General features: G+C 37.6%; 1 protein-coding gene and 1 long non-coding RNA gene across 2 annotated transcripts in view; both read left to right on the forward strand.

The window, feature by feature from the left end:
- The first annotated feature begins 1,450 nt into the window (after nucleotides 1-1,450).
- Nucleotides 1,451-12,680, forward strand: part of LOC141347646 (neural cell adhesion molecule L1-like protein) — a 44,275-nt gene continuing 33,045 nt past the window's right edge. The window contains exons 1-7 of the mRNA XM_073852629.1: nucleotides 1,451-1,688; nucleotides 1,800-1,959; nucleotides 2,040-2,164; nucleotides 2,582-2,683; nucleotides 4,029-4,226; nucleotides 4,455-4,525; nucleotides 6,409-6,631. Coding sequence (XP_073708730.1) covers nucleotides 1,451-1,688; nucleotides 1,800-1,959; nucleotides 2,040-2,164; nucleotides 2,582-2,683; nucleotides 4,029-4,226; nucleotides 4,455-4,525; nucleotides 6,409-6,631 — 1,117 coding nt within the window. The remainder of the gene's footprint in view (nucleotides 1,689-1,799; nucleotides 1,960-2,039; nucleotides 2,165-2,581; nucleotides 2,684-4,028; nucleotides 4,227-4,454; nucleotides 4,526-6,408; nucleotides 6,632-12,680) is intronic.
- On the forward strand, nucleotides 10,238-11,160 carry LOC141347667 (uncharacterized). The gene is made up of 2 exons (XR_012357395.1): nucleotides 10,238-10,529; nucleotides 10,843-11,160. It is a non-coding gene; the product is annotated as an uncharacterized lncRNA (long non-coding RNA).

Below are 12,680 nucleotides of genomic sequence, written 5' to 3' on the forward strand. Positions count from 1 at the left end.
TGATAATGAGCTAAACTAGTCGTGTGGATCTGTAAGTATGCTACTGTTAAGTTAAAGCAATAACAGCAAAAGTGTTGCCTGTGGTGGCGCATAAGAGAAAGCAAACAGGGCATTTTATCGAATTAATAAAATGTACACTATAGTTCAAAGGTTTGGGGTTGATAAGATTTTTTTTAATGTTTGTAAAAAAAAAAACACTTATGCTCATCAAGGCTGGATTTATTTGATAAAAAATAACTATGGTGAAATTTGATTACATTTACAGTATGTACAGTATTCTATGTAAGCAATAATTGACGATGCACAATTGATTATTAGAAAATAATCAGATTCAAGAATTTAAAATCCCTGTATAATAACTGAATGTAATTTATTCCTGTAAATTGCAAAGCTGAATGTTCAGCAAATTTTGTATAGTGGAAACTAGGTCCACAATTACAGCATTTATTTGAATTAGAAATATTTTTTATAACATTGTAAATATCTTTACTGACCCTGCTGATTGATTTAAACTGTCCATGCTGAGTAAAAGTATTATTTATTTAAAATCTTACTGACCTTAAACGTCTGATCAGTATGGAAGCCCGTTTCCGCCACTGAATAAAAAATAAAAAAGGTAACGGCGACTTTTTATCTCACAATTCAGACTTTTTTTCTTGCAATTGGGTTTACATCGTGCATTTCTGACTTTTTTCTCAGAATTGTCTTATATAATCTCATAATTCTGACTTTTTTTTTCAGAACTGTAAGATATAAATGCACAATTGCGAGTTATAAAGTCAGAATTGCGGGATATAACTTCACAATTGCAAGCTTTTTTCTCGCAACTGCGTATTTGTATTTCTCAATTGCAAGTTTGTATCTCGCAATTCTGACTTTTTCTCAGAATTGTGAGATATAAACTTGCAGTTGCAAATTATAAAGTCCATTTCTGAGGGGAAAAAATTATATGTTCACAGAATTGCGAGTTTATATCACACAATTCTGACTTAATTTCTCAGAATTGTGGGTTTATATCTCAGAATTATGACTTTATAACTTGCAATTGCGAGTTTATATCACGCAATTGCGACTATTTCTCAGAATTGCGATTTTATATCTCGCATTTGAGATAAAAAAAAAAAAAAGAATTGTAAGATAACAAGTCGCAATAACCTTTTTTTATGTTTTATTCAGTGGTGAAAATGGGCTTCCAGAGATCAGCAGTATTTCTTAAAAATAAAATTAATGTTTACACACTAAACAGAGTTAAATCTATATATAATGTAAGTTTTCTGTGACTTATATTTTAGTAAAAAGTTGCAAAAATGAGCTGCAAACTCTGAAGATGAAAAAAGAGACAACAAAAAAGTAAATGCAAAGAAATAATATTTCGGTCACTTTTTTTAGTGCCAATTAGGCAATGTTTTTTTTTTTTTTTTTTTTGTGATTTCTTAGATTTTAGAAAGACATGGGAAAACTAGTGTGCACACAGTTGGTGTTGTTTTCTGAAAATGACCTAGTTGGTTTATGGTTGCACAGGAGCAAAGCTGACAGTGCCAATGCAGTGGAAGGAGAATGGTTTTCAGTACATAAGAATGGTTCGCTGGAGATCCACACTGTGATGAAAGAGGACATGGGGGAGTATTCTTGTTTTGCTCAAAACACTGAGGGCAAAGTTGCCATTGCTGCAACACTTGAAGTCAAAGGTAAGTGAACAAGATACTCTTTTGTAAATCAGTCAAGTTCAAAGGGTTTACTCGATTCAGAAAATCAATCAGTTTAGTTAAATCCAAAATGACTTTTGTTTTCGATGTCAGATCCCACCAGAATAGTCGATCCTCCACGTGATTTGCGGGTTTTGGCTGGAACCACTATCCAGTTTTCATGCCAGGCAGAGTTCGATCCTTCAATTGGTGATGACTTTGAGATCCTCTGGGAAAAAGATGGCATGGTCCTCAATGGCAGCGAGAACGCACGGTGAGATACACCAGGATGTTATTCTCCTACAGTAGTGAATATTAGAGCTGTCTAATCATTGTCTTTTCTGGTGTCCGTAGATATATCCTTGACGATGGAGTGCTTGAAATCATTAATGTGAGCTTTGGAGACCAGGGCTTCTATGTCTGTGTGGCCAGAACACCATTCGACCAAGACATGGCGGTTGCACAGCTTTCAGTAGTGGGTGAGTTATGTACTTTTGGTCTTCATGGTTTAGAAAAGTAAAGACAAACCCAAGTTTTGAGGGCTGAATTGGGTTCAGCACATGACACAGGCAGGATTCGGCTGCCTGCTACGGCACGGCTGGAATTATCCCCTAATTAAGACAGCACCACATAGTATTTGTACAAATGAACTAGCTGGAGACATGACCTGGCAGGTAGTGCATGAGCTCTGACATGTTTGAAACCAGCTGGAGTTATTTCCCAGACTCAGCCTCCCTCTTCTTCCTATCATTTCCTTCTTTTCACCCACTGTCTCTGAAATATCTATAAAATTGCAAGAAAAACCAAAAAAAGCAACAATATCATGTAATGAATCTGATTGAACTCAAGATGCTTAATCGATTGACAGCCCTAAATAAAATTTGTTGTTTCCTTAGATGTTTCTGATCCACCAGAGGATGTGATCCTTTCCGAACATAACGGCAGAAGTGTGAAACTGCAGTGGATTCCAGGAGATGACCATAACAGCTCCATTACTGGTAACATAGTCCCATATTGTCCTTATACTGTATTACTAAATTTGAAGGTAATAAACTAGGACATGCACAGACATTTGGTTTTACTTGTCATCTTGTTGTCTAGAAAATAATTCAGTTAGTTTGGTCAACGTTTACCTCATATAAATGACTCAGAAAATGCAAATTATGCTACTGTTTAAAATTTTGGGGTTGGTAATAATTATTTTGTTTAAGTCTTTTAATCTCGCTATTCTGACTTTTTTTCTCCCAATTGCGAGTTTACATCAGTTTACATAAAAAGTCAGAATTGCTAGATATAAAGTCAGAATTGTGGGATATAAACTCACAATTCCGAGAAATACAATCAGAATTGTGAGATATAAACTTGCAATTCAATTTTGTTCTCGCAGTTGCAAGTATAAATCTCGCAATTCTCGAGTTTATATCACACAATTGCAATTTTATTTTTCAGAATAGCAAATTCATATAATGCAATTCTGACTTTATTTCTCAGAATTGCGATTTATATCTCGCAATTCTGACTTTATAACTAGCAATTGTGAGTTTGAAACTCACAATTGCTAGTTTCAAACTCACAATTGCTAGTTATAAAGTCAGAATTGCGCAATAACAAGTCGCAATAGCCTTTTTTTTTTATTCAGTGGCGGAAATGGGCTTCCATATATTTATGTGATCCAAAATATTGAAAAAAATAATAATAATAATAATTTATATAATTTATTCCTGTGACGGCAAAGCTAAATTTTCAGCAGCCATTACTTCAGTCTTCACTCCAGTTATCAAATGACCCTTCAAAAATTCTTTTAATATGTTGATTTGATGCTCAGGAAACATGTTTTATAATTTCAGTGTTGAAAACATTTGTAGTGCTTAACATTTTTATGGAAAACGGTATTCTCTGATGAACAGAACGTTCAAAAGAAAAGATTTTCTGACATTAAAAATTTATTTTGCTGTCACTTTTTAAATTAATGTGTTCTTGCTGAATAAAGTATTACTTTCTTAAAAAAACACTTTTTGAATGGTAGTGTAAAATGTAATTAAAATTTTATGTAAATTTGGGGCTTTACAAGGTATTATGCGAAATGAATGTCACACAGCTACACTGTGGACAGATTAATTTTGCTCATGCTCTATAAAAAATTGAAAACCCACAGTTGTTACTGTTTTGTTACTTTTACTGGCCTGTGTTTTATATCTGAGTTACTTTAACCGTCATTTCATTGGTTTAATCTAATGTAGTCGGTTTGAGTCAGTCAATTTAAAGAATATTTCCTGAGTAAACCCAGTTAATTAAAATGTTGTTTATGTGTTGACTCCAGTTCTTATTTGAAACTTTGTCCAGAGTTTGTTATAGAGTTTGAGGAAAGCCAACATGAGCCGGGCAGCTGGAGGGAGATGATGAGAGTACCGGGAAACCATCACTTCGCTCTGCTGAAGCTTTACGGACACGTGGACTACCGATTTAGAGTCTCTGCCGTCAATGAGGTGGGAAGAGGTCGGCCAAGCCAGGCCACTGAAAGATACAAAACTCCAGCATCAGGTATCTACGAGCTCTTCTACTGTTTCTCCTAAGCACATCACCTTTAGAGATAGCAGTGAGGCCAACTGTGTCGCCTACTGAACTTTAAAACATTCAAACTTGTGAGATAATTGATTTTCCCTGTCGTTTAAGCTCCAGTCTATAAAGTGCATATTTCACAGGCCATTTTTCTTTCTTCCACTAACAATTTCACCTCCAACAAAATCCATATTTCTGCTCTTTCCGAAGCACCCGACAAGAACCCAGAAAATATCAAGATCGAAGGTCATTTGCCACATGAAATGGATATCAACTGGGAGGTACGATGCTAAACGTTCAATTCCAATAGTCTTCAGGAATATCTAATGTTCAAAGCACTGGAAGGGCTGCACAGATAAAGAAGTGCTCTCAAATACCGAATTTCATTTAGTTCTCAGAGGGGGAGAGAAAACTAACAGTGTCAGTTGTTAGGTTCCAATTATCGATAAGCGTATTTCCCAAGATAGGAGTTTTTTGCATAGCAAAACACAGCTATCTCTATCGCCGTGCTGTTGGGAAAGTTACAAAGCCCTGCTGAAATGGATATCTCTGGACACAGGTTCCAATCAAAAGGAGCCCAGAGTGAGTCTTTGATTAAAAAGTAAAAAGAAAAAGGATACATAAATTTAGATTTTCACATAAAGGTGAATCTCTTTTACAGTTTCTGAGCTATTACCTGGCCATCTTTTCATGCTTTCTAGAATTATGAGGAATCTCATTGTTAATGGTGGATGTTAAGGAATCATTTTTTATTCAGTCTTTTGCTGCAGGGTGATTGTAAAAGCATAGTTAGCTGTTAGAGCTTTGTTAATAAAAGTGAATTGTTATAATGTTTGACATCATAATAAATCGTTGACAATTAACCAGGCATATCAGCACTGAACATTCTTGCAGAAGACCTGCATGCAAAAAATCAGTTATAAAATTTATTCATTATTTCATTAAAAAATACTACTGTTCAGATGTTTGGGGAATATTAAGCAAATATTAACAAAGGAAATGTTTCTTGAGCAAAATCTGCATATTAAGTATGATATCTGAATGTCCATCTAACACTAAATAATGAAGAAATGGTGAATGCTGAATGCTGAAAATTCAAATTTTAAAATGTATTAAAATGTAAATGTTTTTAATGTATTTTGTTCAAACAAATACAGCCTTGGTGAGCATAAGTGATTTCATCAAAAACATATAAAAAATTACCAACCTCAAACTTTTTCAGGCTAATTTATTGTTTCACATGATGTTTCACAGACAAAGAGTCAAAAGTTTTTGAACAGTAAGATTTTTTTATGTTTTTAGAAGAAGTCTCCTTCTCACTAATCCGGCATTTACTTTATCCAAAGTACAGCAAAAACAGTAAAATTTTGAAATATTTGTACTATTTCAGTATTTTCTATTCTATTTTCTATTTGAATATATTTTAAAATGTATTTATTTTAGGAGAATAATTTATTCCTGTGATTTAAAAGCTGAATTTTTAGCATTATTACTCCAGTCACATGATCCTTCTGAAATCATTCTAATATTCTGATTTGCTGCTCAAAAAAAATATATATATATATTATTATTATTATTGTGTTGAAAACAGCTGGGTAGAATTTTTCTCAGATTTCTTTGATTAATAAAAAGTTCAGCATTTATCTGAAATAGAAATCTTTTGTAACATTATAAATGTCTCACTATAATTATTATAATGATTATAATTTATCATCACTTTTGATCAATTCCTTGCTAAATAAAAGTACTAATTTGTATAATTTCTTTTACTGTTTTTGCTGTACTTTGGATCAAATAAATGCAGGCTTGGTGAGCAGAAGACGCTTAAAAATCTTACAGTTTAAAAACTTTTGACAGGCAGTGTAACTAAGAAAACAAAGCATGAATACACAGTTCTATTTGCTGGTATCTACTGCAGCTAATTGCACTGATAAGCGTGCACCCTTGAAAACTGCGTGAAGCCAGCCAGTCTATAATTGTAAATGTTGATTTCTGCCAGAGTTTGCCTTTTTTGTGTACAATATTCATCATACAGTCAGCAACAAATGGTCTGTTGAGCTTGCCCTCTGAGGCTCAAACAGCAAGTGTTTGAGAACTAAATGCTATTTTCTTTGATTTACAGTTTCCTGTCAACCTACTGAGCTCTTTTGTTCTCTTGTCACAGCCACTGTCACCTATTGAACACAACGGGCCTGGTCTGGAGTACAAAGTAAGCTACAGAAGACAAGACGCTGGAGAGGAGTGGACGGAGCACATGGTGAAGAGGCACTCGTTCGTGGTTAAAAACACCCCTACGTTCGTCCTTTACGAGATCAAAATTCAGGCCAAGAATCACGCGGGCTGGGGTCCAGACCCCAAAATAATAACAGCGTACTCAGGAGAGGATTGTAAGTAGGAAGAACCTCCACTGCGTCTGAGCTGTGGAGATGAGCATGCATTCAAATAAGCCAACACCACTGACATTTCACTCACTGTCAAAGCATTGTGCATGTTTACCTTTGAGAGCATACAAAGCAGGTGAAGATTTTGAAAGACGTGTCTTATTTTTTTTCTAACCTTTTATTTGTCTTGTTACATTGCAAATAAGCATTGCCTGTAAACGGAAACATCCACCCCCCCCCCCCCCCCCCCCAGCGAAAGTGCAGTACATGTGTGACGAGAATATCAACAAACCTAGAGGGCAGAGAACGCTGATGAAATACCATCTTTGCCTTTGCACAATATCCAAACAGTTGCGCTGATATGCCGATTTGTTTTGCCTTATTGAGGATATTAAATTGCACAAGGGGAACGATTTCCTCACTCAGAGTCTTTGTAGACTAACAAATGAAATGTTATCATGGCTATGAGCTATTTACATTTACGGCTATAATTATTCTCTCGCCTTCAGTTTTCTTTTGGAGTTGCCCTCCCGATGTTATCTCAGGTCACTACGTCTCTGTGCTGTATGATTAGTTTAGTCCCCTTTTCTCTCTCAGTCTCTCCCTCTTTTTTTATTTCCCTCTTACCTTAGCCTATGTTTGGCAGTGTTGGGGAGTAACTAGCTAAAAGTAGCGCATAAATGGTAAATTGCTGGAATGGAATGAAAATGGAATGAAAAGACGATTCATTATAGTGAATCGGTTCATTTTGACAATTTGTGTAAAAAATACAATTAAAAAAGTCACCTGTTTGAGAGTTTTATCTTTTCAGATTTATTAATTGTTCTGTTAACGGTTCTTTCAATAATTTTAAAGGGATAGTCCACAAAAAAAATATTTTGTCTACAGAAATTTAGTTAGGGTGACCATACATCCTCTTTTCTCCCGGACATGTCCTCTTTTCACACCTAAAAATGGGTCTGGCTTTAGCTTTCTACAGTCGCCATTCATTGTGTGTGTTTTTGTATTAAAGCCTTGCACAGACAGTTTTATCTTAATCCTGCTTTCGCAAACATTCTAATATTGAATATAATTTTCATGCATCAGGGAGTCGCTATTAAGGGGAGACACTGCAGGCAAAAACGCTGTTTTTTCATGAACCTGTCAAATTTAAGATTTTGGGCTTTTTCATAAAGCTTTTTTTTTTTTAAGACTAGTGGAAAGAAAACACCCAAAAGGCACTGTTAAGTGTTTCTTTTATAGCACTTTATCTATTTGTGTCAAAAGATTTCAATTACAATCCATGTTTTTAAAGGTCGTTTTTTCAAAATTAGTTTTTTTTCCTACACTGAGCCATAAATCTCCATTTCAGTAGCAATTACACACACCAAACTTTACATTTTTATTCCTGTATGTTTCCTGAAGGTTTTTACAGGGGGATTTGTTTATATACAATTAGCTTGGTTTTACACATTTTACTCCCCCAAAAATGGTAAAAAACCAAAAAAAAATGTTTTTCTGTCTGTTCAAAGTTTTTTCTGAATTATGGAGTAACAAAATGAGATACCCAAAACCCCCTCTGTAAAAACATTTAACTCTAATATGTCAAAAAAAAAAAATCAAAACTGACTTGAAATGTATGCAAATTAGTGCTTCCCTTTCGGGAACTCTACACTGCGTCATCAACGCTCTGGGGAATGCCATTGGCGAACCCGGCTCTGAATCAGTCTTCAACCAATAGGATGACGGGAGTGACGTCACCGGGGGCGGTGACGTAGGCGACCAGGAAGTATATAAGCATGTGCTTTTCAAACCGGCTTTTGTCATTCAGCGAAGCGCTCTGTGTCTGTCTGTCTGTTTCATTCCACTGTTTTTCTGTGCCAGTTTGCACAACTTTTATTTGAGTGGATATGTTACCAACCAAAAAAAAAAAAAAAAAAGGGGGAAAGTAATTTAGCGGTTTAGCAGCTTCACAGACAGCGTGTCCCTCCCTGCCAAGCAGAGAAGCGTCTGTTGGTGGGGATACACGCAGTCTGTGCGTGGCTGTGTGGGTGCGGAGCACGCTCAGTCAGCCCTTGAGGGGGCTGGCTGTTTGCGGTGTGAAAGCGCGCTTTCCACTGCACGTACTCCGTTCTCGGAACACTCTCTTTGAGGAGAGAGTGTTCACCAGCGTTCTTCGCGGGTCTGGCCCCGCTTCCGCAAAAAAGAGGCGGAGCGGCAGCCGCACTCGAGCGATTACGCAGCTCGATCTGTTAAAGGGATGGAGACGGGTAATCCCCTATCTCCTCCCTCGCATAGCAGATCGGATGATCTCCTACTGGGTGAGGAAGCCCGCGTTGCGGTTCTTCCTACCAGAAAGAGGTCTCAACGTTTCTCTTGTCTTCCTCCGAGGAGGTTGATGTGGAGAACGTTGTCAAAAGTATTTAACCGCCCCCCGATTGCCTCAATGTTAGGAGCTTTGGAAGTACTGAATAAAGAAGCAATGAGCCGTAGGAAAGCAAACTATTTGTTTTCTTCGGACTAAGTCTGCACTTCCAAAAAGGAGCCTTTTTGTTCTTTCCCAATCTATACAGTTAAAAAGAAACACTGTTTAGATCGGAAAAATCCAGTTTTACCCGCTCTTCACCCCCTTTTTTGAATAGTTTGCTATTAATAATGGGGGCTGAATGAGCACGGGTATAAGATGGTGCCGGGGGTTGAACAGACGCTTACCAGCTATCTGTCACCCAGTCTGGCATCATCACTGGAAGCTCCGTCTTTGCTTTCCAGGCCACATGTATATAATACAAGCCTGATGTGCAAAAGTACACGTGCCGGATGCTGTACGGGAGCAGTAACCGGTCGTGTATCAGCTCCTTACATAAAAGGCTCTTAATGGAGCGTTGCAGTCCGTTATTCCTCCGGTAATACCTAGAGGACGGGGTTAGCAACACTCCTGACCGGGGGCTTCGAACTAAAGCCCGATCTGAGGGTCGTGCTTCAGTCTGAGAGGTCCTCGGCTAAGACAGGGAGATCTGACAGCCAACCCTGCCAGTGTAGCAAGGCGCGGCAATCTCCCGCGAACATTATTCTCTAGTCGTTCTGCCCGGAAACGTAGCAGAACTAGAGAGTTCGCTACCCCCATGGGGGTCCTCAGAGGAATTAATTCAGATGCTTCCTGCCAGTGAGCTGCTACAGAGCTCTGAATTAAAAACTCTAAGTAGTACCAGATCCAGTCTGAGACTGATTCCCTTAGTAGGATTTCGAGCAGCATGAAAATTACTGCTGAATATATCTACGTGGGACCTGCATATGGGGCGTTTTTATTACTACTGCCCAGGGCAGGGTCTGGTTATCGATGGAGGGACAACTGGCAGCCAATTGCTGGTTTTGGAAGCCCGCTAGGCGGTACTTCCTCCAGCAAATGGCCCTCAGTGCTCCGTTTATCCTCCTCTGAGGAGGTGGATACGGAGAGCGTCACCGACGTTCCGTTCCCTCAATCGCCCGCACTTGCAGCTGCAATTCAGGTGTCTCCTGCCGGTTCACCGTTACAGGGCACCGAGCTGTAAGCTCAGGGCAAAATAGAGGCCAGTCTCGAGAGGCTGGTACCCTCAGTAGAACTTCTGGCAGCGTTATTACGTCTGCCGACAGTATCTACGTGGGTCCTGTGTAGCGCTTACTCTATGAAATACCCGGACCAGCGTTTCAGAAGAAAATAGATTCGCTGCTGAGAAAGATGCCACAACAACAGTGATCAGATCTGACTCGGAAGATTTTGATTTAACAAGCGAATTGTATTTGCACAGACCACACTTGGTAAGTTGTTCAACATTTAGAACAGTGACAATGAAAAACAATATGTTTACAAATTTTCAGGCACTTAATTTTCTTTTTGTCTTTGTTTTAGGTTTTAAAAACCTATCTTTGGTTTCTTTTTCCCAGCAAGGTAAGTTATTAACTCACTATTTGTTCCTTTAAATGAACCAACAAAAAACAAACAGCATAAAATCAAAAAATAAATAAAATTACAATTTCAGTTGTAACTCAACAATTTGACAATTTGAATTTTCAATAAAACAAAGTTTCCCTATTTCAACCTTAAATTGTCCAGTCTCTCAGAAAACCAGATTTTGAATTGTCCATAGAGTTTATCCGTCACGAGGAAAGAATGTCTTCATCCAAGAAGAAAGAAAAAACAGAAGAAAAGTCATTCGATTTCCTACCCTTCGCAGAGTTCACTAAGTGGTCTTTTTTCACAGACTATCCAAGAACGGAATCCAGGGGGCTCGCCAGTCCAAACCCTCCTAAGCACCAACAGAAGGTCGGGACAGATCCAAGATACAGACTTCGACAGAGGATCGACTCATGGAAGAACAAAACCACATCAAAAAACCTGACCTTGAACAAACAAGGTCATAAAACAATAATGAATATCTTCATTGTAACAACAGTCAATAACATTGTATCAAAATAAACTCATGAAAATAAACTAATCGTTGTACATATACACATTTTAAACACAACTTGAATATATGTAAATGAATCCTTCAAATAAAGAATATTTTCTTTATATGTAACATGTCTGTGACTGTTTTTCTACTTTCCAAATACAGCTTTACACAGTTTCACATACATAAATCATACTCACAGATTTAATTCCTCCTATTTCCCTTCTTAAACAATAATAACAATTTGATTTGTAACTAGTAATAAGTCAGTTGACTTACCAAGGAGATCGTTAAATACAGAAATTTCCAGAAGGCACCTCGTCTCCTTTAAATCCGTTTCTTTCTCCTTTTTAATCAAAAATACATCCTGTAAACACTTAAGCATTTCTCTGATGCTTATAAAGTACATAAATATCAGCATATCTTTTGATATTCATGAAATAGAATGTGTTTCACTCGATTACATTACTAATTTGCTTTTATGAGTATTACAAAATAAAGTTTGTCACTTTACTTACAATATCCTTTATCAAAGTTCCTCTAGGAGATCGTTTCTCTTTCTCAATTTCTCATGAAGCAAAATGAAAATATTCTCTTCAGGAATCAAATGCAAAAATAAAGCAAAAACCGTTCTCCACATAAATCGATGCAATTGTTAAGCGAGCTGCTGCTAACTCTGCGTGCATTCCATGTGCGAAACCCGGATATCAATTTCTCTGCCGTGCCGCATTCAGCGCTCTCATTGGTCCTTCTTAAATCAAAGACGGCTGACTATTGGCCACATATACAACCAATTAATAGTATGTGTTTACATAAAATTAAGATTTTCTTTTAGAAATAAACTTATTTTAAATATGTTTTAATACTTTATGTATTATTAGATTTCCACTTAAAATTTATAAATTAGTTTTCTTCCTCTGTTACTCTCTGGTAACCTTGGTTACACTTCCCCCTCCTAAATCACAGCACGTCCCTGTGCGTGGGAGTCACACAGGTGAATCTACACTGGGTCCAGTATTGTTATATGCAATATGATCATGTTCATCTACTGATTCTGATAGTGCAGAGCTCAAGCCTTGCAACAAAGACTGAATGACTGAAATCAATGGATTTCCCAACCGTGCATACTGCAGCTTGTCTGGTGGTCTACTCTGTCTTTTTGAGCGTCTTGGTTCCATATCCCCTGCCTCATCTGCCACCGTTGGAATGTCTGGAAGATGTCTGACAGAGGGTGATGGAGGATGGGTGTTCTCTACATGTGCATCAGGTCCAACTTCATTCACCACTTCAAAGGACTCATCTGGTACCTCGCTTGAGTCATTACATTCTTGCTCTGAGATTACTTGTACTAATTCATCTTCTCTATTCTTTTCAGGCTCAACTCCAGAGGCATCCGGTTCTCCATGACACATCTCAGGTGAGTTTCTCTCTACCCCAATACTGGTTAAGTTTCTTTCAGCAGGTGCAGATTCCCTTAACCGATCCAGGACAACAGATGGCGAACTCTCGGACACAACTTCAGGTAAGTTCCTTGTAACCAATGAACTCTCTGAATGGTGAGTAGGTCTCCCTTCCAGAATAACTTTAGTAGTGAACTCTAATGACTCTCCAGGTACATCAAAGTGAACAGATTCACTGTCTGATTCAGA

The sequence above is a fragment of the Garra rufa genome, chromosome 12 (assembly GCF_049309525.1).
Source record: "Garra rufa chromosome 12, GarRuf1.0, whole genome shotgun sequence".
Lineage (NCBI taxonomy): Eukaryota > Metazoa > Chordata > Actinopteri > Cypriniformes > Cyprinidae > Garra > Garra rufa.